Raw genomic sequence first — 27896 nt, 5'->3', positions numbered from 1 at the left:
TAGTGTGTCAAGTGAAGGAGCAATGTGGAGAGAAAGGTGCAATATTTAGTCTATTTTACAGGGATTATAGCCATTGACCTAAAAGTTTCTTGAAGATAACAGAGTTCTTTGGCAGTGTAATTAGAACATATAGTCCTGGTTCTGAGTGTCACCATTTTGAGGATACTGTATTGAATGGTGTTTGGAATGGATGGCAGTGTGACTGTCCAGCATATCTAGAAAGTAAAGATAGCTGTTTCTCACTGTTTTATATATATACACCCTCTGTCCAAAAAGAAACTGAACTTTTCGAAAATATAAGAAACTAATGGTACCACCTATTGTATCTTTTTGTTGTCGAAAGAGCGGCAACCTTCTTTAGTGTTGTGTCAACTGTTTATGACATTTGTGTCATTAGAAGGCAAGTTATAGTGCCAATAGTGACAGTGTGTTCTGATGAACTGTTGGTCGTCATGATATTCATGCTATACACGATGAATTCTCGCTATCAATCGCTTCAAAATTTCAAGATAAAACTCACCATTGACCGTTTGGCCAGGCGGAATGAATTTTTTGTGAATAATGCCCTTGGAATCGTAGAAACAAATCAGCATTGTCTTTACCTTTGACTTCTCCAAGCGACTTTTTTTCGGATGTCCCTCTTCTGGTGGTCTCCACTCAGCATTCTGGTGCTTTGTTTCGGGCTCATACTCAAAACACCACATTTCGTCACCAGTAACAATCGTTTCAAGGAAGTTTGAGTCCTTAAGGGCAGTTTTAATGAGGTCCTTACAGTGTTCAATTCAATACATTTTTGGTCGTCGGTCAACTTATGGGGAAGAAATCGCGAATTCAATTTACGAAGGCCTAAACTCTTGATCAAAATGTTGTGCACAGTTGATTTTGGAATCCCCAATTCATCTTCAATCAATCTCATGGACGATTTTGGGTTTTTTGATGAAATCACACATTTTTTGGATGTTAACTTCGCTCAGTCCAGTTTTTGGAGGGGCCCGGCTTTTCGTTGTCCTTAAGCGTCTCACGACCACTTTGAAATCGCTTAAACCACTCATAAACTTCAGTATGGGATAAGCATTCATCACCATATGCTGTTTGAAGCATTTGATGCGTTTCAGTAAAATGTTTACCAAGTTTAACACAAAAATCAATCGCAGCTCTCTGTTTGAAACTCATTTACTGACCGTTTGTCAAAACACACTGTCACTCTTGGCACTATAACTCAGCTTCTAATGAAACAAATGTCATAAACAGTTGACAACACTAATGAAGGTTGAGCTTTCAACAACAAAAAAGATACAACAGGTGGCGCCACTAGTTTCCTCTATTTTTGAAAAGTTCGGTTTCTTTTTGGACACAGGGTGTATATACACCAATTATGTAAGAAAATATTACCATACCTAAAACACATCAATTAGGTAAAGAAACTAAAATTGGTATAACAGCTCAATAGGCTTGCCTTCCTTAAAAAATGAAAGGCCATCAATACCATTCTCAAGTGTAATTTAAACTGAAGTTTCATTCTGCTTAACCTAGCATTTTTATACACAAGCAAATTTAGCATTAATATGAGAACTGGTTAGCAATACCAGTATAGGGCTTTTGAAAATCAATGCTGCTGCTACCACTTCATTACAAGAAGTACTATTCGGAATACTGAATCAAGTACAATGGTCAGTCCTCTACAATATTTCCAAAACTGATTTCCTACTCACAACTGAAACAAAAGATCATAACAAAACTATTCATCCACTATATCCAGGATATATCTAAAAAAACAACTAAAGTTCTTCATAAATATAATCTCTATTCCACTTTCAAACCACACATCCAACTAATAGCCTTCATCTGTTCTTTCCCCAAAGGATCAGATTCATACTTTTACATGACCAAGGGTGTATTAAGTGCTTCATGCTAGTAACTTGGCCTAATTTGGACAGATCAGCAGATCTGTTAACATCTGCCTTGAAGACAAAGACTATACTCTAGATCAGGGGTCTTCAACCTTTCAAAAAGTGCAGGCAGCATTAAAAATTTCAATGAAGCCCACAGGTCACTAAGATATACAGCAGTATTTAGAATTGTAAGATGCTTTCCAGATTCACAAGGAACGCTGTGCATTTCATACTTTACATAAAATCCTATAAAAATAAACAAACTCAGCTTTAAGAGCATAGGTAGGAGTCAGGTTCATGATAAGTAAATACAATCAATACTTGAAAAAAAAAAAGATAATTTAATGAAGAAAACATTCATTTTTTACAATGTCAATGGGCAACTTGGCAAAGTTTTTCCTGTTGATGTTGGCATCAATGTTGGAAGTTGATATGCGCAGAGTATTCTCGAGATGTTGGTAATCTGAGTTCTTGTCTTGGACTTCACATGCTTCACTCTGGAGAACAGCTCACATAAATATGTGCTTCCTAACATTTTCAAAGCATGCTGGCAAAGTTTAGTGAATGTGACCTCAGAAATGTAGTCTTTGTAAAATGTAAGAGAGGGCACATAGAATAATTTTTCTCTCAAAGAAGAGTTGTTTTGAAGTACAAGCAGCTCCATTTGTACTGAGCCCGGCATTTCGGCAGCATTGACACTGAATGGCATTGAAAATAAATCTAAAGAAGACTGTTGGTTACGAAAATCACTAAATCTCTCTTCGAACTCACTTCGCAACACGGCTAATTTTGTAGCGTATTCATCAAGAGACAAACAGTTGGACTCAGCGAGAAGCTGAAAATGAGTTAAATCTTTTTTTGTGAGTTGTGCCTCCCAAAGTTTGAGCTTGGCCACAAAGGCTTTGATGTGATCAAACAAAGTGTGCACCAGTTGATCTTTAGATTGTAGCCATGTATTTAGGTCATTCATATGCAACGAGATGTCGGTCACAAAGGCAAAGTTTGTCATCCACTTGATTTATGCTTTTTACTCATAGATGCCATAGTGATGGAAGGCGAACCCAAAAAATGATCCAAAATGGCCATGTAACGATTATTATCCACTGAACATGTTTCACACTAATGAAAAAAGTCTGGCAATATAAAACCACAATAGGCTATGGCTGACACGACAAACGTGCGTGCGCTTATACAAGAATATCACATTGTTCACGACTGACTGACTGTGGATGAGATCCTCTTGTATTTATATGAGAATAATGAAGTATCGAGAACCTTCGAGATGTATCTGGAAGGCACTAGACAGCGCACTCGAACGAACTACTGCTTCAGCCATCTACCTGTGATGTTAGTACTAGTACTTAAGTGCCGCTTGGCACTGGTTATGTAAAGTATCAAATGCACAGTGTACCTTGTGAATCTGGAAAGCATCTTGCAATTCTAAATACCGCAGTATAGCTTAGTGGCCTGTGGGCTTCATTGAAATTATTTTTTATTTAATCGTGTTTTAATGTTAAGTAGTCATTTTTTCAAAATGGCTGGCAGGCCACAGCAAAGAGCTCCATGGGCCACAGGTGGCTCACAGGCCATACATTGAAGACCCCCGCTCTATATGCTCCACACAGTATTAGATGGAAAAAGACAAATGTCCTGCATAGAATGGAAATGTTTCCTAACTAATGTTAATTTCAAAAATGGTCTCAGAGACTATTTTTGAAATCAACATCACAGAGCAACAACCTCTACAACCCTAAATTCTGTTCTTCAAACCATTCTTTGATGGGGGAATGAATAATCTTCAATTTTATTCCCTGAAAAACACAATTCTACCTTATTTCCCATAAAAAAAAAAAAACATATTCTTTCATCATTACATCTGACAACAACCAAATCTAGAGGCAAGATAAAATTTCTCTCCTTGTTATCGCCTAACATCAAGCCTTTTTGGCATAAATACATTATAGCCACTGTCTCCTCAGCATCCAAAAAAATTAGAATTTGTATTTCACTCAAGACACTGCTTTACCTCTGAACAGCTGTTAACCATACAAATTACAAGTTCACCCATCCATTGAGTTGCCTTTTGGGCCTATTTATCTGAAGAGTTCCCTACAAATACTCAATGTAATTAGAAGAAAGAAATCACATTGATTAATAGCCCATCTCTGACCAACTCATTCAACTAGCTTTTGCACAGGTGTTAGTATCTGCTGCATGCATCTTCTATAAATATTTCCATGGCAAATGTTCATCAGAACTAGCATCAATCATTCTTCCTCTCTAACAAATCCAATGAAAAGCATGCAGCTACTGCCTAAAATTCCTTCACAGTCCACATCCTAATCCACAGAAAACAAGTTTCTCCTCCTCTTCTTTCATTCTTGCTGCTGCTGCACTCTGAAACAGCCTTCCCATCTATGTGTTTCCCCAAGGAATACTAGGAAGAAGCCTTCAAAAGCAAATGTGAACAAGTTCCACAATACTCACTTCCCATACATGGTACTAATATACTATAGGTTGACCAACCAACCAACCAACCAACCTATAGTATATTACATCACTGGACATAGACTCGAGTATGGGTCTAACTTAAAAAATACAATTGATCCAAACAACAGTAGCTGTCAATGAAATAAATTTAAAAATAAGAGTTGAGTATAGCAGTTATTGCTGTTATACTCAACAACATTTTTAAACTCACTCTTAACCTGGAATACCTGCTCATAATTTGATTTTAAAAGTTGGCTACTTGAGAGATAACCACACCAGTCATGTGCAGATACATCTGCACATGACTGGTGTGCAGTAAAATGTTCTGGGAGAAAAAAATCTGTGCTTGCAACAAACCAAAAACCATGTTAATACAATACATGACTACTGCAGGATAGATGATGCAAATTACTTCTAACAATACTGCTATTGTCATTGTTATAAATATAACCTTTTTATCATAAAAGACAGTTTCTGAGTGCATGTTCTTTTCTATAATTATAACATGTATTAGTATTTTTTCATTCCATAAGGTGTTTTCTTCTGGCAGGGTGATGAGAATCTTTTGTTAGTAACAAGAAAAAGGATAATGGACATCTGAAAAAAATATACTACTCGTGGTATGAAAATTAAATTTGTTTAGTTTCAAAATCTTATTTTTTGTATGTATGTGTATATATATATATATATTTTTTTTTAATCATAATTTTACTGACTAGGAACACCAAGATAAGGTAAGATAAAAACTTTAATTAAAACACAACTAGTTTCGTCGGAATGCCGACTTCGTCAGGTGTACAAATTATCACAAAAACTGGAAAAATAGCAAGATAAAACATGGACTTCTCATATAAACAAGCTAGGAATAACAACAGTCAGATTTGAACTGGCATCCGCGTGGCATTAGTGAGTGGAAACTATCTCAAGAGTGCCAGAATTGAATTACTGCACTGTGTGAGTCAGGTAAGCTATAACTTAAATTGCTGTTCATGTGTGAGGGGTCCAGAACTATTTCTTTGGATTCTAAAATGTGTCTTTCTAGTTCATCAGCGCATTTATAGATATTAATAGTAAGATTCCAGTCTATCTGGTGTTGACGCTCTTCTAAATTAGAGTTGGCAGAGAAATGGGCATGACTGGAGAGAGCACTTGTACAGGTTCTGTTGTAAGAGATCTCTTGCAACAGAACCCATGCAAGCACCCTCTCCAGTCATGTCCTTTTCTCTGCCAACTCTAATTTAGAAATATATATATATATGTGTGTGTGATCATATTCTTCTACTCAGTTGTTGTGATACATTTTTAAACATAGATATAATGACTTAAAAAACCGAGATAACTTATAAAGATTTTTAATGAGAATAATACAACTAGTTTTGGCTTATAACAGCCTTCATCAAGTATTCATAAAGGAAGAGAATAGTAATAAACATTGAAGTATCTAAAAAACTGGAAATTACACGTAAAATTTGCCACACATAATTGAAACAAAAAAATGTTGTATTTTTTCAAGTTGTTCTAATAGGCATGCCATTGTTCATTGCAAGTGTGTGTGCAGGCTCATGTGAATGCCAATACTGAATAACTGCAGCATGGCTATTTGGGATGTTATAACTGTTATAACTCAAATTGTTGTTTAAATGGACAGGATTCAGCAGGATTTCCCTTGATTCTACAATTTTTCTCTCAAACTCATCAATCACAGTGAAAAATATTTTCTGATCTATTCCAGCAAACGAAGTGGCTTTGTTGATCATCATTAGGATTGTTTGAAAAAAGAACATGACTGGATTTGTGATCAGTTGATTGTGATCTTTTGTAAGAGATGTCTCTCTTATGCTCTTCTATACGTTGTTCAATAGATTTGTTAGTTTATCCAAAATAAGGGATATTGCAATCGCACCATAATTTATATACACCTGGATATTTTAGGTTGTGATGAGTAGGCTTTGGATGGCTGATTAGAGAACAGATTTTAGGAAGTGTGGTGAAGAATGTCCTGATGTATTTTTTAAAGACTTTAGCTAATTTGTTAGAGACTGTGCTAATGTATGGGATGGAGATGCTAACTTTAAAATTAATAGTTTCTGTTGCACTGCCTAGGAGGATCAAGAAGAAATTTCTTAATCGTTTTTTCAGAGTATCCATTTTGTTTAAAGATAAGAGAGAGGTGATTTATTTCTTTTTGTAGTTCATCTGGTTCATTCAAGAGAGAGAGCGTGCTCTGTGTCCTAAGGTAGATATAGTTCCAAGTTTTTGTGGTGGAAAATGATGAGAAAGATTATGCAGATATCTATTGGTATGAGTAGGTTTTCTGTATATAGAGATTTTTAAACTTTAAGAAATTTCTTTAAGAAAATTAAGAAATTTCTTCTGGATCCTCCTAGGCAGTGCACAACAGAAACTATTAATTTTAAAGGTAGCATCTCCATCCCATACATTAGCACAGTCTCTAACAAATTAGCTAAAGTCTTTAAAAAATACAACATCAGGACATTCTTCACCACACTTCCTAAAATCCGTTCTCTAATCAGCCATCCAAAGCCTACTCATCACAACCTAAAATATCCAGGTGTATATAAATTATGGTGCGATTGCAATATCCCTTATTTTGGACAAACTAACAAATCTATTGAACAACGTATAGAAGAGCATAAGAGAGACATCTCTTACAAAAGATCACATGCAACTGCATTATCCAGTCATGTTCTTTTTTCAAACAATCCTAATGATGATCAACAAAGCCACTCCATTTGCTGGGACAGATCAGAAAATATTTTTCGCTGTGATGATGAGTTTGAGAGAAAAATTGTAGAATCAAAGGAAATCCTGCTGAATCCTGTCCATTTAAACAACAATTTGAGTTATAACATCCCAAATAGCCATGCTGCAGTTATTCAATATTGGCATTCACATGAGCCTGCACACACACTTGCAATAAACAATGGCACGCCTGTTAGAACAACTTGAAAAAAATACAATGTTTTTTATGTATCAATTGTGTGTGGCAATTTTTACCTGTAATTTCCAGTTTTTTAGATACTTCAATGTTTATTACTATTCTCTTCCTTTATGAATATACTTGATGAAGGCTGTTATAAGCCGAAACTAGTTGTATTATTCTCATTAAAATCTTTATAAGTTATCTCGGTTTTTTAAGTCATTAAATCTATATTTAAATATATATATATATATATATATATATATACACACACACACACACATACACACATAAAGTAGAGAAAATACTGAATCTACATTACAAACTTTGAGAAGTGAAGCAGATATGATTTTTTTCAAGAAACATCACACTTCTAGATGTTTAACAAATGTGAATAACAAAATAAACATCAGCAAGAAAAGGTAGTTTTGTTAATGTTGCATAATAAGTTAGGTTATAAGTTAGGAATTCTTAACCAAAAGATTTACAGGAAGGTGGATTGGTGTTAAATTGTGAATTAGATAAGGTACAGCCTTGTCTTATGCTCAAATTATAATAAAGAAAAACAATATTCATTATTATTTATGCAGTCAATATTATTTAAAATGATATTAAACTGATACCAAAACAGAGGTTATTAAATTTAGTTCTTTACCATATGCTAAAGATGTCATCCTTCTAAAATTTGCAATGGAGTCATTAACTGAATAACTAGTGTTAAAAAATTATTAATAAATAACTGGTGTAAAAAAATTAATTTAATGACAGGATTTCTCTTCTGGACATCCTGTCATTAAGTTGGAACTTGGTATTAGTCATTACTAATACCAAGTTCCAACATAAAGATGTGCACAAATTCACATGGAGAGATTATAGTTTACATTGTTGAGGACACAATACTAGAGAACTTCAAATAGGAGGTAATTACCATTTAGTTTTGAGTAGAATAAAAATCGATATCATACTGAAAAGAAAACTAAGTTTTAAAATACCGAAGTTAAGTAGCTTTCATTGGTGTGCTTTGACTCAAATATACAAGTCTTATTGGAGAAAAAATGAAAGGCTGTAAAATTAAGAAACGCGCCTTAAACCCTAATTGGAACTCTAAAGAAAACATCAATGGATTCAGCAAGTCATGGAAAGATTTGGTAAGAAAATAGATGGTAAATATCATGAAGGTGAAGGCTATTGTAAAAGCTTAGGAACAGAGGAAAGAAGGGGAGAAAGAAATCAGAGATGAAAAAAGTGATACGAAAACTAAAGCATATTTCAAATGTCTGGGGTGATTACTTTGAAAGATTGCTGAATAAAACAAGAAGTGACAAAAGAGTAGAAGAAAGAGTCAAGAGGGAAAAAACCAAGAGAACACATGAATACTTGAGGTAGAAAAGCCATCAGACATCTGAAAAGTGGAGAGGTAGCTGAAGTAGATATTGACCCAGAAATGCTCAAATATGGTATTATGAATGTTTTACAGTGGCTACACTACAGAAGGTCTGGTGATATTAAATTCTGGATAATTGGAATACAGCTCTTAATATCAATCTACTAAAAAAGGAAAAGTCATATGATGATTGCCAAGAGAAAAGCTCTCAAAACTATAGTTATTTGGAGTAAATTATTATACTCAGCAATACACAGTCTACACCATAAGGCAGCAATGACAACGGAAGAAGGTACTGGAAGATAGTCTGATGTAAAATCAGGTATAAGACAAAGGTGTGCACTATGTTCACTCTTAATCATCATCTATATGGATCAAATTATTAAGGAAAGTTAATAATTAAATATCCACATTAAACCTAATATTAAAATTTAGGATATTCAACAGTGTTTTACTTTAAATGCAGATGATGTTATTATAGTTAGTCCTAAATAAATCCACTGTAAGTATTCAGTATTCTTTAACTAAATTGGATAACTGATGTAACAAATGTGGTATGAAAATCACAATAAAAAGGCAAACTATGAAAATAGGCAGGAATGTGGAAAACATGAACTGCGTTTTTAATGATCAATCTACAGAACAAGTGAAACATTTCAGTTATTTAGGCACCTTTTTAAGTGAAAATGGCAAAATAAATATGGAAAAGGCAACAGAAAAAGCAACGCTGGTATAGTAAGGAACCTGGTGAAGAAATTTATATGCAATAAGAGAAGAATCAGCTAAAACATTGAGACCTAGGTTAGAAATAAAAAAAAAATAAAACACTTCAAAGACACAAGGAACCACAATTATGAGAGTGCTGAGAAGAACTAAGGGAGTGAACAGGTGGCATCAGTGGTAGAATCATATTAACCCTCTCATGCATGAATTTTTATATTCATTTATAAAAAATTATAATGGCATGATACAGTACCATTTAATCTTACAGTATTACCATGAATTCATTAATTTTGCTAAATTTATGTCCTGTATATGTAAAAAATTATGTCCTCATCTGAGGGCATCATGCACTAATGCAAACAGGGTACAGACATATTTCTATGGAAATGACTTAAGACTAAGGAATTTATTTTCACTGAAAGACATTACAAGTATGACAAAACAGATGATAAACAATTAACATTTTGCTGAAACACTGTATGAATGATCAAAATTTGGATTACTTAGTACATACAAAAAAGTAGAACAATTAGAATTTGCAGTAGAGTTATGTAAATCAAGAACAGTCTTATTCTCTTGCCTCATTTTGTATGGAAAGACTGAAAACATTCCGGACAGATTGGAACCTCACATCTACCACAGATGTATCTTGTTTTACTCTTGCAGTGTACATCTCTGCAGCAATCGGCATTAGCACCTGTTGTCTTCTTTGGGAAGTGTCCACCACAGTCAAAACGTTTCTCATGTGGCACAGAGTGAGTTTTGTTTTTCTTTAGTGCTGGTGGTTTCTGACTTGAAGGGCATCTCGTTTCTTTGTACCTAGTTGAGCTAAACCTTGATATATCAAAGCAGTTGCCACTCTTGATTTGAATTTCAACAAATCCAATTTTTCTTTTTCTTCCCATTTCCAAATGATCTGTCCATTACAAACAAGTATGTTCAACATTTAAAAAAATTCTCATATACCATCGTTTGTTCCTGGTATCATTTCAATACAAAGCCACAAGAGAGTCCATGAGGTCCACTCCACCCATATGTTTGTCATAAACAGCTATGCTGCGAGGTGGTGGAATTTCATCATCATCATCATCATCATCATCATCAAATTCCTGCCATGTACCCTCAAGGGGTGTACAGGATATGACAGTACTACATGAAAAAATTACATCATTACTAACTTCCTATCTACAATTTTCCTCCAAATCAGTCTGTTACTTGTCAAGACTCCAACATTATCAGATCTTATATTTCTATCATCTAAGGCACTTTGTACTGTATCAATCCACCTATATCTTGGTCTTCCTCTGGGTCGTTTTCCTGCCAACCTGGCAGAGAACACTTGTTTTGCTAATCTTTCCTCTCCCATTCTATTTAAGTGACCATACCATCTGAGATTAGCTCTGCTAACGCATTCCTGGATGCTGACAATGTCAAGTTCTTTCCTAATATCCTCATTTTTAATATGATATTGCCATTGATGCCATCTGTTCACGCCTCTAATCTTTCTCAGGACTCTCATATCTGCGGTCTCTAGTCTTTGGTCAAGTGTTTTACTTCTGACCCAGCTCTCAGATCCATAAGTTAAAATTGGTTTGAACACAGTCTTGTATACAGCTAATTTAGTGTTCCGACTAATTTCTTTCTTATTCCATATGAATTTATTCAATTGACTTCCCACGATACCAGCTTTGCTGATTCTGTTGTCTATTTCTATATTTAGTTTACCATCTTCAGTAAAAATTGTGCCTAAGTAGCTGAAATGTTTTACTTGTTCCACAGGTTCTCCATTCACAACACAGTTGACATTTTCAATGATTCTGCCTATTTTCATTGTCTTTGTCTTTTTATTGCTGACCTTCATACCATATCTATTACAACAGCTATTCAATTTAGTCAGAGAATCTTGCAGACTTGTAGCGGATTTATTTAGAAGTATAACATCATCCGCATAAAGCAAAGAGCTGACATTAACATCTCCAATTTTGATATCAGGTTTAATACCACATTCCTTCATAATGTGATCCATATAGATAATGAATAACAGAGGGGATAATGTACATCCTTGTCTCACACCAGATTTAACATTAAACCATCTTCCTGTACTTCCTTCAATTCTAACTGCTGACTCATAACTCAAATAAAGACTAAGTATTGCTTGATATAATGCCCCATTAACACCATATAACTACAGCATATTGAATAGCTTCTCTCTTGGCACCTTGTCATATGCCTTTTCCAAATCGACAAAACTTAAATACAGATCTTTGCTATATTCCCATGCTTTCTCGACTATTTGTCGTAAAGTGAAGATCTGACCCTGACAGCCTCTATTCGACCTGAATCCAGCTTGTTCTTCACCAAGCTTTTCTTCCACAATTCTTCTCAACCGTTTCTCAAGTATACTTGCATAGATCTTGCCAGGAACACTCAGTAGGGAAATACCTCTGTAATTCTCACATTCAGTTTTATTTCCCTTTTTATATATGGGTACTATGAGAGCTCTACTCCAATCATCGGGAATTCGTCCCTCTGTCCAGGCTTTCTGAACTATGCAGTGCAGCCACTGTAAGACTCTTATACCACCATACTTCAGCATTTCTGGTCGAATATCATCTACTCCTGCTGCCTTTCCACATTTCAAGCCTTTGATGGCTTTTTCTACTTCAAGTATGGATATGTATTCCTGACTGCATGCCTGGTCAGTGTTTTTTATCACTGTGCTGTCATCACTGCTTGTTTCATTTAGCAGTTTTTCAAAGTAATTACTCCATACTTCAAGGATATCTTTTTCTCCTGTTTTCATTTCACCTTTACCATCTCTAATTCCTTTTACAGCACTCTTTCCTCCATTCCTAAGCTTCTTCAACAACCTCCAGAATATTTTGCCACCTTCTTGATATTTATTTTCTATATTCTTGCCAAAGTCCTCCCATGACTTTCGTTTAGCTAGTTTTACACACTGTTTAGCTTTCTTACATTTGTCTCTGTATTCTGTAAGAGTAAAAGCTGACTTATTTGCCAGGAACTTTTGATATGCTTTCTTCTTTTCCTTCACTGCCTCTTTAACTTCCTGTGTCCACCAGGGAGTTCTGATTTTTTTATCTTTGCACACAACCTCACCACATGCCTCTCTGGCAGAATCAATCAATGTTTCTTTCAGAGTTTGCCACTGAATCTCCAAGGTTTGATTCCTGTTCTCAAACTCTTTCATTTTCTTTTCAATAATATTTCTGTATTTTAGTCTACAGTTTACATCTGAGAGCTGCTCAACTTTTATTCGCTTTAAAACTTTCTTACATGTTATTCTTTTCAATATGAAATTCAATTTTATCCTGCTCAAGACAAAATAGTGATCACTTCCAATTTCAAATCCTCTGTACACTCTGGTGTCCTGCACCAGGGAGAAAACATCACTATCAACAATAACATAGTCAATGAGACTTTTCTTATTCCTAGCCTCTTCTCTCCATGTGAATTTGTGCACATTTTTATGTTGGAACATGGTGTTAGTAATAACCAGTCCATGTCCTGAGCAGAAATCCAACAGATATTTGCCATTATTATTAGCTTTGCTCTTTTCTCCAAATTTTCCCAAAATATTTTTGTATGTCTCGCAATCATTTCCTACTCTACTATTTAGATCCCCAACAAGGACCAACTTTTCCTTTTTCATTGTGTCAGTTGCTTTTTCTAAAGCCTCAAAAAATTCCTCCACTTCTACCTTAGTAGAACCTTCTGTGGGACCATAGGCACAAATAAGTCTGATTGTCCAGTTCCCCATTCTGATATTTGCCCACATTACTCTACTTGAGACTGACTGCCATTCAAGAAGATTAGCCTCGTATTTTGTGTTGAATACTATGGCTACTCCTTCTTTTCCTTGATTGTTATTGCCTGAATATAACATTTTGTATTTATTGCTCAGAAAGATCTCATCAGTTTTGGTCTTTTTTGTTTCAGTCACCCCTATTATGTCGATCTGGTACTTATCTAATTCCTCAGCTAGCTCCATTTCTTTGCCATTCAGGCTTCTTACGTTGATAGTACCGATCTTTAACTCTGGTGATGTTGAGTTGGGGTTTGTTTTCAGATTTGTTCCAGTAGCTGACTTTTCGCTGTTTGCCCTGGTTCCCTGGCGAAAACAACGGGGGCCTTGTTTAACCGGGCGACGCCCCAACCGGCATGAAATTTTCTCATGTTGTACCATCATTTTTTATTTTGGTTTAACCAATAAGAATACAATTTGGTCGGCTAAATCCCAAATTGCCAGCCCATCCTCGTTCGTTCAGTATCAAAGTAGATACCCAACAGGGTGCACCACGAGAAGGTGAGGATTGGACATTAGGTCAGAAGCCCTGGTCAGTTCTCCGCATTCCTTTAAAGGCTATGTGGAGGTCTCCTCTCAGTTATACAGCTTTGACCCTTAAGCACCCCGGTGGAATTTCAACATACCACATGTACTATTGAGTTATCAACCCATCCAGTAATAGTAATGCCATCAGAGGATGTGGTAACTGACATATTTCCTCGTCCCATCTTCTGCAAATCCTTTTTCAGTTTCTTGTCAACACCTTGGAGTCGATTTCTTCTGCATGTACCCACATAATAAATATGATCTTCCTTTAGTTTCTTAATTAGGGAGATGCTCATGAAGAAGTTGTCTGCATATACCTTGAAGTTCTTAGCAAGATCATGACAAAGCCTAAGTACTACATTTTCACTTGCACTGAATGAGTCTGAATTTTGTCTTCCAGGATCTGCACCTACATAAAGATCAAAACAATATACATAGCCTGAAATGTCTGCCCTCACCCACATTTTGAAACCCCATTTTTTTGGTTTCTTAGGTAAGTATTGTTTGAGTTGTGAATGTCCCTTGAATGGAATCATCATTTCATCTATACTCTGAAATTCTTCTGGGCTGACAGCAGCATGGAATGTTTCATGAAACTTTTGCAGTGCTGGTCTTATACGTACTGCTTTATCTTTATTGTTGGTAGGTATTGTGTCTGAATCAACAAAATGCAAATATCACCTTATGTCCTCACATCTGTTCACTGACATGTTATAGCTGATGTTATAAACATCAGCTATAACATCCATGCACAGTCCATGTTCAGAAGACCAATACTGCTAAATCTTTGCCTTTAACCACATTACCGGCCAGAAAGTATATATACGTCCACATTTCCATGGATGCAAAGTGCATATTAAAATTGTAATACCATTGATATTACATTGAAATTTATGATGGATACGAAGCTTTTGAGGTGTGTTTGATCTTTAATGGCCAGTAAGGTAGTTAAGGCATGCACACAAAATTTTTTTGTTTCACAATTTCATCCATCAATTCATCTGGAAACAGCTGTGAAAAATAATCTACAGGCTCTCTCTGTGAATATTTACTTGGTGTTTTCCTCTAAACTGTGGTTCAGTACCAGCAAAGGGATTATCTTTTTCACTAAAATACACTGGTTGTCTCCGCAATGACATATGACCAACAACAGCTGTATTTTGCACACACTTGACTTTGAACATTGTGAGTCACCAACAGGGGAAGGACACTGAACATCACTGTCTTCACTTGAACTGTCATTCTCTGTAGGATCATTTTGTGGCTGCTGGTATGCAGGATCATCATCAGAATCACCCAAACCTTCTTCAGATTCCTCCAACAGTTTTTCAATCTCCTCTTCAGTAAGTCTGTTGTGGTAATAGGCTTTTTTATGCCTGATGAACCTGGCTTTTGGTTATCCATCTGTAAAAGAGATGATAATGCCAATTAACACACTTCCTGTTCATTTATGTTTGCAAAAATAAAATAAAATTATAAAAATATTGTACAAGAACTTTCTAACCTCAAACTATTTGCCGCACAGATTACCTTACAAACATATTGTCCTCATGTGAGGACAGGTAGTTCTCAAGTTCGTTTTATGTATATGGTAATAAACATGAACAAATTAAATATTCACACTTCATCTACAAGGTTTAACAATATATAAAACTATACTAACCTTTCCAGAAGACTCATAAAATCACCCAATTCAAATCAACAAAACAGCAGCTTTTCACTTCCTCCTTGATACCACCATGCACTGCAGAGAGATTGGTATTCCTGTAACTCTGTTGAAACTTCTGCCATCTGGTGTGGTTTCTAAGAACACTTTGGTTTCCTCAGATGAGGACCACATGTATACAGTAGCACTAAATTATGAATGAGTAATTATTATGAGAGAAAATATATGTGTTCTCATATGAGGCCCTTATGCATGAGAGGGTTAAAATATTAGGAAGAAACCTGACATTGTTAACATTTGGGATTATGTGAGTAGAGCTAATCTAAGGTGATATGGTCGTTAAATCAAAATGGGAAGAGGAAAGATTAACAAAACAGCAAGAAGGTGTTTTGCTTATTGCTGTTTTGGCAAGAAGCCATTCTGGTGAAATTTTAGGTGAATTGATGGTGGAGAGATCTGACAATATTGGAGTCCTCACAAACATCAGTGCAATTTGAAGGAAAACCATGAATAGGTTAGTGCTAATGTAAATTCAATCATGTCTATCTTCGTTTCGTGTACATCTCTTTTTGGGAATGTCTCAGGAATTTGATTATGATGATACTTGATGCATTAAAAAAAATTCTTTATAATCCTAGTGTAACAGTTACTATAATTGAAAGGATGATGTATGTGCCATTTGGCCTGCCATATCCTCCCAAATTGTTTCATCCTTTCTGAGGAACAACGCAGCTAATCAATGTCAGCAGAAGACAAGGAGATAATTTATGCTTTGAAGAACCCAAGAAGAAAGCCAACTTCCAAACTGGACAAAATTCAACTTTAACATTGGTGAAAGTTGGATTTTACCCAGTTTGGATGTTAGTTTTCGTCCTTGGTTCTCCAAAGGATAAATTATGTCTTCTGAGAATGAGGTCTATAAATAACCATATTATTTATTTTAACAGTATTAATGACAACATAGAATGATAAGAAAATAATATTTATTAACTTATTTGTTGATATTTCAGCAAATAAGTTGATAAATATTATTTTCTTATCATCCTGTGTTGTCATCAATATAGTAAAAATAAATATTGTGAACACATCAGCCTTTCCACACATTTATAAATAACCATGGTTTTTAAACTATTATTGTAGTCATTTACTTAAGAACAGTTACAATAACAGATCATTTGTAAAGTTTATTATATGGCCCTGATGAACACGAGTTCTTGGATTACTGAATTTCTTGCAGGATAATTATGATGCAAAGAAACATTGATACTTGCCTATAAGACTTTTCTATAAAAAAGAGAACTATTAGCTGATTTCAGGTAGCCAAAGTGATCCAAAATAGAAAACTGATTAAATTAAATTTCCAGAACTAGAGCTTTTATGATATAAAGAACTAAGCTTTTGTAAACAGGATGGATTAGAAATATATCATCAATAAACCTGCTAATATATTTGATGGAAGGATGAGAGCTGATATTTTACAGTAGGTGTTTTACTTTGTGTCATAATGCCCGAGCAAAATATAGACAAGTGGAGAGAACAACAATTGGTCCTTTTTTTAATATATTTGATGGAAGGATGAGAGGTGATGTTTTGCAGTAGGTGTTTTACTCGTTTCTTTGTATCATAATGATGCCAGAGCAAAATACAAACAAGTGGAAGAACAACAATTGGTCCATTTTGGTTCTCTCCACTTGTTTATATTTTGCTCTGGCATGAAAAATATCTCGCAGAAAGTTAATATTTTAAAAATGAATCAGCTTATGGGCAATTACTTCTAATAAATGGCCTAATTATAAACTGCTAATTATATATGCAAATAGAACCTATGCATTTTATGTCTTACAACAAAGTAGTTATCATATGAAATTTGTTCAGTTTAGGATGAAAAGTAACTCACAGTTTAACATGAAAGAAACCAAAGTCATGCTCTGTTAGCATCACAAGAGTCCGAAGGGATGGCAGGATTGAAGCATAATTATGACGACAATTACCAATATGCTGGATTAATGCTCCACAAATCTGAAGCATATGATCTTTTGGTGGAAGTGAATTAGACAGCTGAAATAATATTATTCATAAATTACTAAACTTTTAACTAAGTGAAAAGTAATAATTTAAATGCATTTTACATTTTGGTAATAGTATTTAATGCTTGCAAATTTTTAGCTTCTACCACAGAACAAATATGGGAAAAAAAAAGGTGCATTTTGCATATAAGATGCATAATAGTCAGTTCATAGCTTATACTAAGCTTCAAACACAAAAATGTCCTACCACTCCTAATTTTAAGCTAACAGATGTGGACCTAACAAATATCCAAACAAACCTAAAAATTATTGAAAAATAACCACTGAGAGTAAATCCACTTATTATAAATTTCCAGAATAATTAATATAATTAAAGTTTAACTGGGACAATGACACAGGAAATGACTCCCATACCAATGGGGGGGGGGGGAAACAAAGGAATAAGAATGAATGAATGAATAAGAAAGGGAAATGATTGCAATGAAAATATGGCACTAAAAATGACACTCATATGGAAAAGAATGATCTAAATTGCTGGATTAGGGTTAGGCAGGCAGAGAAGCAGCCTGAGGGAAGAGGTGCAACAAGTGTGTCTAGAAAAGGAAGAGAGCTGTTGATTTCGATGGTGAACTGGATATGTTTGCAATTTGGCCTCACAGCCGCAAAACATTAAATACATTCCTAAGCCACCTGAACAAAAAACACAAACATATCCAATTCACCATGGAAATCAGAAACAACAACTCTCTTTCTTTTCTAAACATACTCATCACGTCTTCCCTCAGGCTGCCTCTCCTTCACATCTACCGCAAACCTACACACACAGGCCAATACATACATAAAAATTCATACCACCATCCAACACAAAAACTAGGAGTCATCAACACACTCAAAACACAGAGCCCTAACAATTGGCTCCAATGAATAAGCTCTGAACCAAGAATTTGAATTCATTAATCAAACATTTGTAAAAAATGGTTACAGCTCACAAGATTCTCCATAAAAATGCCACTAAAAGCAAAAAAGATTACAAGAATGCATAGCCATACCCTACATTAGAGGTATTTCAGAAAAAATAGATAGAACACTACTTAAATACAACATCAAGACAACCTTCAAGCCCCCAATAAAATTAAGAAATTTACTTAACCCCACTAAAGATCCTCTTCCATACCTTGCCCACCCAGGAGTTTACAAAATTCAATGAACCTGTAATTTCCTTACATAGGGAAAACAGGATGCACCATTCCAATCAGAAAAGATGAACACAAATTCCAAATTAAATACCTCCACTATGGTAAAGCAGGCCTATCAGACGACACACTCCAAACATGCCAGAGAGTTGAATACAACATCAAGACAACCTTCAAGCCCCCAATAAAATTAAGAAATTTACTTAGCCCCACTAAAGTTCCTCTTCCATACCTTGCCCACCCAGGAGTTTACAAAATTCAATGAACCTGTAATTTCCTTACATAGGGAAAACAGGATGCACCATTCCAATCAGAAAAGATGAACACAAATTCCAAATTAAATACCTCCACTATGGTAAAGCAGGCCTATCAGACGACACACTCCAAACATGCCAGAGAGTTGAATACATCAAGACAACCTTCAAGCCCCCAATAAAATTAAGAAATTTACTTAGCCCCACTAAAGTTCCTCTTCCATACCTTGCCCACCCAGGAGTTTACAAAATTCAATGAACCTGTAATTTCCTTACATAGGGAAAACAGGATGCACCATTCCAATCAGAAAAGATGAACACAAATTCCAAATTAAATACCTCCACTATGGTAAAGCAGGCCTATCAGACGACACACTCCAAACATGCCAGAGAGTTGAATACATCAAGACAACCTTCAAGCCCCCAATAAAATTAAGAAATTTACTTAGCCCCACTAAAGATCCTCTTCCATACCTTGTCCACCCAGGAGTTTACAAAATTCAATGAACCTGTAATTTCCTTACATAGGGAAAACAGAATGCACCATTCCAATCAGAAAAGATGAACACAAATTCCAAATTAAATACCTCCACTATGGTAAAGCAGGCCTATCAGACGACACACTCCAAACATACCAGAGAGTTGATTGGAAAGGCACTGAGTCCCTACACCACACCTAAACCTGGTTTGAAAGAAAATTCAAAGAATCTTGTGAAATGCTAAATCATCATCCAAATCTGAAAAAAAAAATGATGAATTAATTATTCTAAGAATGTGGAGGACCCATCTTTAACCCATATAGCAATCAGAACAACTGCAGACAGAAGAAAATCTCAAAAATTGTTTAATGTAGTTCTGTTTTTCTTTTTTTTTTTTCCTCTCTCACCAGAGTTCAGGCTAGAATAAATGATTAACAAACATTTAAATTTGTTTTACATTTATATGGTGCAGTGGCATGTAGCTTGTATATCGTACAGATGTATGTTCCTGATGATGACCTAAATACAGAGGTCAAAAAGTTGATTGTTACTTGCTTAATGTTAAGTAAAGTAATTATTCTAACACGTGTTGTATGTCCATAAATTCTTCACTATGAATTATCCACTGGATTTGATTACGGTTGTAACCAGTGGTGAGCAATAAGGGGCTCGCGCGAGCCCTTTGTTAAATTTTTCACAAATTTGCGAGCCTGTTATTCTTCTTGTTTACTTTTTTATTTTTTCAAAAAAAAATTTTTTTTGAAACATATTAAGCGACAAACTCATACGGTAACCTAACAAAAATTAGTCTATTCGGTAGTGTATAGATTATTTAGAATTATTGTTTCAACTCCTCTATAATGAATGCGGCCAAGCTTGAAAATAATATACGCCCATTTGCTATCTTTACCCTTCTACCTTCTGGTAGCCAATCGTATGGTAAAACCAGTAGCCAATCAAATGTTTTATAAAAGATTTCATTCTTATTATATTTTGATAATTAAAAAATGTTTTTCTTATGTAAGATAAATTAACACAGTTGATTGTGTGCAAATATTTCATGTTTAGATCATAAAATATTTGTTTAAAAATGATAGCCTTTAGAAGTTGATTGTCCTCTAATACTTTTGGATTGGAATTTGTACACAAGCTGTATTAATAAAAGTTTTTGTGTGAAATATGGCTTTTTTCTTTTCTTTTCTTTTTTTTTTTTTGCTCAACAATGCGAGTCCTTTGTTAAAATTTCCATAGCTCACCACTGTTTGTAACCATTAAAGTTTTGAAAGTGAGACGTTCTTGTTGTAAGCTTGAGAAAGAGGAGTACACATTATATGCTGTATTAATTAAAGACTTGATAACACCAATTTTTTGAGACGTGTGATGAGCAGACTTTTGATGAATGTATCCACTAGTAAAGGTAGGTTTGTGATAAACACTGGTTGATAAATTACTGGAGGCTGTGTGCATAAGAAGGAAGTCCAAGAAAGGTAAACTACCAGCCTTTTCTTTTTCCATGGTGAGCTGAATGCGTGGATGAAGGCTACTGATCCATTATAAGAAAGTGGTAAGTTCATTTTCAGAATGAGGCCAAACAAATAGGCCCAAAATAAATATGAATGCCTTTTCAAAGAAAGTTGAAAAGCCCTTTTACATTGGCCAAATATGAATCGAAACAATTTTCTCTCTCTCCCAAAAGTTTGGGAGATTTTCATTTTATGTAACCATTAAAAATAGTTTTTAATAATATTTATTAATACAAATACAAAGGAATACAAAGTACATACAACAGTTGGTAAACCCCAACTGTTGTATAACCTCTTGTATTCCCGTTTCTTTGATATGTTCATTTCTATGCAGTGATGATGTACTGTTATTTTCAGTATGAAATATCTGTACTTTCATTTCATTGACGTTAATTACTGCAGTTATTGTGGAATTTGTTGTTTATAGTCATGCCACAGGTACCTTTAAAGATAAGGTAGTAGTGGTTTCACAGGGGGCAATGAAATTCATCTCCCACCTAAAGACAACATCAAATATCCATGCATACCCATGGTAATAAATGAATTTGTACCCTAATGGTTTCATAGGAGTACACTAATCACTTGATCAAACAGCCAGCAAATTAAAATTAATTTATCATAAAAATTATGGAAACAATTAACGTGTTAGAGTAAAACTTCAGTTTAATATAAATCAAAATTTTGGTATTGGTTTAGGTATGTATTCAAATGAAGTTTTACTCCAACATGGTAGTTGTTTCCATAATTTTTATGACAAATTCTGATCACCATGGAACCATGAAGGAAAGGGTTAATATTAATCTATTTAGCAGGCTAAAGCTTAGATGAATATGGTATATCATTCCAAAATTAACATTCTTAATAATGTAGTCAACTGCCACTACAAATACACTATTCTGTGGACTGTTATAACAAATTTACTTATTGTAACATCCTAAGAAAAGTCTTGTACATGTAAATGCCATGAAGGTATCCTGAAGGAACCTTACTACAGCAAAACAAACTTCATTATAATAAATTATTTCTTTAGTTCCTATGAATATGCAATAAGAAATGACTGTAGTTTACTGAACTTATCATCTATTCACAAAAGGCAATAAGTTGTATTTATTTATACAACATACAAACCATTTATAAATTTTTTAATAAACTTAAATAATCAAAATTTTATTGAAATACATTTCAAAAGGCACAGAAATAATGTATTTCATAATGTATTAACAAATTATGAAAATTTTCTTGATTATGAATTTTAATAATACAAATTGAATACAATTTTAATAAAAGTGCATAAAATAAAAGTATATCAGCTTTAAATGCATTTGTAATAGAAACTGTCCTCATGTGTGCATTTTTAATTTCAATGGTTCAAAATATTTTTGCTGTTTTCGTTTCTGAATCAGCTTAGTCCACAATTAATTATAATTTTAAAATCATTTGATATACAACTCTTATATCAATCTTAGGTGAAGTGAGAAACTGAACTGAGAAAACTATTGCATTAGTGGCTAATGCCACATGGAATTATGTAGCATTTTATGGAGAAAAGAAAGAATTCGCTCTGCTAAATGCAAGTTGAACTCACACCATTACTGTAAAAAACCAATCTAAATTAATATATATATATATATGAAACGTTTTTTACCTTGGGGATAATATATATTAAGGATACCAAGTAATTTTATAAACTTGGTTTTTTTTTACTCCTTTTCCCAAGTAAGCAAAACAGTTAAGTTTGCGCCTGAACGTAGTTCAAGTCTAAAGATAGTGCAACACCAGGGCAACTCATTGTAAAGTGGGTAAAGCTCTGATAACTATTCTTAGTATTTCCCATAATGTAAAACACATCTCACTAAGAGATGTATACTGTTACACATTATGGGTGGGTGGGGGGGGGGTCACTACCCAGACCAGTTTCAACCTTTTTTGAGGTCTCCTCAGTGAGTAGCTAGACCCAAAAATACTAAGGTTTTTTTGTAATACAAAGCCCTATCAACTTTACCTATACAAGTTGCTACAAGGTGCTTTTACTTTGAATAAGAAACTCTGGATGAGATAAAGATGTGAAAAGTTTTTTATCTTGGGGATAATATATATTAAGGATAATAGTTTTATAAACTTGGTTTTTATAACAACTATGGTATACCAATGAACTCTGCCCTCATTCTTCTGTTTTTCAGTTCTATTTCAGATATTTATGAATGGCAGGGAAAGAATGATTGCAAAGGGATGAGAAGAAAGAATGTTAATAAAGGCAGATGAAAATAAAAACTTTCTGATTATTCTAATATCATAAATTACTCACTATAGAAGATCCATATACAATGCAGACCAAAAAAAAAAAAAAAAAACCAACATCAAATTATCAAATAAATTAAAAAAAACATCAAATTATCTTCCCAACAAATACTAAGCCTCCATATTTTCTTCATCTCACACATATGGAGTATCTACTTCAATGGTTATAGTCATTAATATTTTGAACCACTGAAAATTAAAAATGCACATATAAGGACAGTTTCTATTACACATGCATTTAAAACTGATATGCTTTTATTTATTAAATGACTATGTCATTTAATAAAAGTCAATGGAACATAGTCATTTTTTTCTGAGTAAATTGATTTCTCAACCTTATTTAAATCAGTCAGAATGAGTAAAACAAATGAATGAAAATAAACATCACATATCTAAATTATTGTTTTATTTAATTTTTGTTTATAGTCAATAAATATAACAATACCTTTACACCAATTTTATAAACTGAGAAGGTCAAATTTACTATAGAGGCCGGTGAAAAAAAAACCACAAAATTCTAACATATTTGGATTTCTACTTTCTTGAAACATAAGAATACGGTCTTAGATTCTGCAGTGCACTTAGCAATGCAAAATTTTATTAACGCATTATAAAAGGACATTATTTAGTGTAAATACTTGCATCTCCAAATAACTCCAACCGTGCTTCCACTATTTGGAAATTCAGTATTTCAATATCCAAGAAAGCTTGTGTATTTCAAGTATGCAGATAGTGAATAATAACTTGTGAAACTTACCTATGTAAACTAATCCATCTGCATTAACTTTCTGTTGCTTTCCGAATGCAAAATGTAAAAACACAATGAAATAAAATACTGACAAGAATAATACTGCAACTATGGAATACCAATGAAGTAAAGTCCTATAAAATATCAATTATATAATTTACAAATGTAAAATTTTATCTTCAAAGTAGGTGATGCCAGCAGGAATATCTGTGTAATAACCTTGTGATAATGCTTCCATTAAAGACAATTATACTTCAATTATATCAGCCCTGTACATGAATGCTAGGAGTATCAGAAACAAAGGGATAGAGTTTGCTGCCTTAGTCAATATGTTGCAACCTCAGATTGTAGGTATTAGCGAGACCTGGCTATCAGAATCAGACCTGCTAACTAATATTGAGTGTCAAGGATATACAGTATTTTTATGCAGGATAGAGAGGACAGGAGAGAAGGGGGATGTGCTGCTAATGATATCAGATGACTTGAATCCAGTTAGAATTGAGACCTATGATTGTAGTACTACTAATAATATTTCATGTGGCAGTAAGTTCAAAGCCATCTGGTGTGAGGTGGAATCTAACAAAATCAATTACATAGTGGGGTGATGTTACAAACCTGGTGGATTGGTGGCTAGTGATGAAGAAATGCATCACCAAATAAACAAGATCAGCGAGAAAAGAATAATCATAATGAGAGACTTTAATTATTCAAATATTGATTGGGTAGCAGTAGAATCTTGTGAGAAGAATGAAAATGCATTTATTGAGCTGCTGTGGGACAACTTCCTCAAGCAGCATGTGACAGAAGGAACTCGAGGTCAAAGAATGTTAAATTTGATTATAGTGACAGGGGATGTTTCAATTAAAGACTTAACTATTCTGCCTCCAGTCGGTGATAGTGATCATGTGGAACTCACTTGGTAAGCGACTAAGTCTATGAATGTTTCATTCAGAAAAGGTTTCATGCTGAAACAAAGCAGGAAATTATGACCAACTGAAGGAGTCAGTGGAATGGGATCGGTTGCTGGATGGAAAGAATATCAATAGTGCATGGGAAGAATTTAAACAATACTTAAATGATGCAATATCAGAATGTGTCCCGAGAGTTTGAAGAATAAATAGAGTAAGAGTCAAATGGATGAGTAATCTTATTAAGCAAGAGATTCGTAACAAAAGGATGATGTGGAAAAAATACCGTGTGCATAAGGATGGTGTGCATTATGAACATTATAAGAAGCAGGATAGAATAGTCACAACTGTTGTACGGAAAGCAAAGACTGAGTATGAAAAGAAACTGGCTCTGCATGCTAAAGACAACCCACAAGAATTCTTTCGATATGCTGCAAGTAAAAGAACGAATGAATATGAAAGAATAACTGATGGCATGAGGCTTAGAGATGCAGAATAGGTTGTTCAGTTAATGAGTGCCCATTTTGTTAAATGCTATCAACCTGGTGTACGTAACATTGAGCTCACTGTTACCTCTTCACGATGAAGAAACGCATGTGTATGAGGTATTAGAGCTGTTGCACAAATTAAATATGAATTCAGCAATAGGGACTGAGGGAATATCAGCACTTGTGCTAAAAGAGTGTTCAGCTGAACTGGCCATTCCTTTGACCAGGATGTTAAATATGAGTGTCAAAACAGGGAAAATCCCACAGGAATGTATGGTAATTCCATTGCACAAGAGTGGTGCAAAGACCGATGTATCCAACTATTGACCAATTAGTATCTCAGGAGTGGTAGTAAAGATTTTGGAAAAATAGGTTAGGGCTCGCATTCAGAAATGGGTTGACAGTGAATCTCTACTTTGCAATGAACAACATGGATTAACTAAGGGAAGGTCATGTTTTAGCAACTTGCTCACATTCTATAATAATGTTACCATTGAATTAGACAAGGGGGAATGGATACACCATGATACTTTTGGATATTGCTAAGGCTTTTGACAGAATACAGCATGGTAGACTGTTGCATAAAATGGAGGAAATAGGTTATAGAATATTAGCATGGATAAGAGGATGGCTGACTGACATATCAAAAAGCGGTATACAGGGGATGTGAATCAGCAAGATTTAAGGTAATAAGTGGCGTACCACAAAGATCAGTGCTTGGTCCACTGTTATTCAATCTGTACATTAATGACGTTGGGAAGGATTTAACAAGCAATGTACAGCTATTTGCTGATGATGCAAAGATAGGTAGAGTAATAGGGAATGCTGCTGACAGTACTTGCAGAATGATTGAATAGGCTGGAATTGTGGGAATGGGAAAATGGGTGTCAGTTCAATATCAGTAAATATAAAGCCATTTACTGACTTCGGCATGATTAGATATCCAATGTCATTTTATTGGTGGGATTAGGCTAGGGATCTTGGAGTGTTAATAGATAGGAAGTTGAAGTTCAGAGGCCATGTGGCAAAGATTGCAATAGATAATTGGAATGCTGAAAAGAATGTTCACATGTAAAGATAAGGATGTCATTTTTCCTCTTTACAAGGCCCACTTGGACTATTGTGCGCAGGTCTGGTCTCCTGGTTTCCGTTGTGATTCTGATATATTGGAGAGAGTACAAAGGAGAGTGTTAAAAATGATAACAGGATTGTGGAATACTGATTGTGAAGACAGATTGAGAATTTGCAGACTGCAGACACTAGCAAACAGGAGAAAGATGGGCGATATGATTGAAACTTGCAAACTTCCGAAAGGTCATACAGGATTTCAATTGATGGAATTTTTCAATTTATGGAGGGTGAGGAAAGGACAAGAGGGCATCCTTGGAAGCTGAGAATGAAGGATGCTAAGAAGGGGTTGAGGGCTAGATTTTTCTCTTACAGAGTGGTGCGTGATTGGAATGGATTGCCATTGGATGTTGTGAGTGCAAGCAGTGTGAAGGAATTCAAGAATCAGTATAATAGCTGGCGTGTGTGTAGTATGTGGTATCCCTCGATGAGTTTCTGTCTCCCTGGAGGTCTTTCTTAATAATAATAATTTTCAGTTTTAACTCTGCCAAACACGGAAAAATTTAACTATAGAAAACTTGCTGTTCAGATAGAATACCAGTTAGAGACAGAAATATGAGGTGATGACAGACTGACTGCTATACTCTCACATCACCCACAAAAGTCTACAAATAGTTGGTTGTCACAAACTCAACTATTAGTGAGACAGCCTAATGATTTCCCAAAGTTAGAACTAAAAGTTCACCATATGGTAGAGGATTTATTTACTTTCTCACTAAGACTAATTTCAAGATACCAATCTCTAAAGTAACATTTTATCAGAAACAATACTGTTAAAGAATCATGGTATATAAAAGAGATGAAGAGGAAAGGAGAGAATGGTAGTGGCCAGTTCAGTGAAGCAATTCCCATGAAAGTAATACAGAAAAAGGCATAAATGCATAAACAGAGTGATTATGAGAAAGTGACTGAATAGAGTCTGTAAGAAAGGATCATGTATTAAATGGAGTACCCTCTTCTGTATTTAATCAAAAAATCTCTTAAAATATTTTCTATGGATGGTCAAAATTTGGGATTTTAAAGTGCATTAGGAGTTGAGCAGGAGAAGTAGTGTTTTGAATGAAAAACAATACCAAGTTTTCCAGAGGGTGAGGAGGCTATGGAAATAGCATATCTATGCCAGGTTAAACTATAAGGAAAAGTCAGCTTAAGAAGAGAAAACTGATCTTATGAAAAATACCATGACTGGAAATCTAAACATTATCAAATGTAAGAGTGAGTGATGTAGGATATTTTTTCTCAGTACTAAAACAAAACTGTATTTTGATAGCAATGAAAATCAATAGATTATCATCATCATCACCTCACTTAAGAAGGGTGAGAAGATTAGTATTTGAGATACTGGTTTTTGAAAGAACTTAAATCATTCAAGTACCATAAGATTTTTTTGAACGAAGAAG

The 27896-nt window shown here is 34.6% G+C and overlaps 1 protein-coding gene across 1 annotated transcript in view; it reads right to left on the bottom strand.

Moving 5' to 3' along the window:
- Positions 1-27896, bottom strand: part of vir (VIR_N domain-containing protein) — a 630458-nt gene that overhangs the window by 122827 nt on the left and 479735 nt on the right. Inside the window, exon 31 of the mRNA XM_090397685.1 lies at positions 17348-17508. Coding sequence (XP_090253811.1) covers positions 17348-17508 — 161 coding nt within the window. The remainder of the gene's footprint in view (positions 1-17347; positions 17509-27896) is intronic.

Source organism: Typopeltis vanoorti, chromosome 9 (assembly GCF_054136105.1).
Source record: "Typopeltis vanoorti isolate ZY-2024b chromosome 9, IOZ_Tvanoo_1.0, whole genome shotgun sequence".
NCBI lineage: Eukaryota > Metazoa > Arthropoda > Arachnida > Uropygi > Thelyphonidae > Typopeltis > Typopeltis vanoorti.
This window is presented reverse-complemented; position numbering and strand designations above follow the sequence as displayed.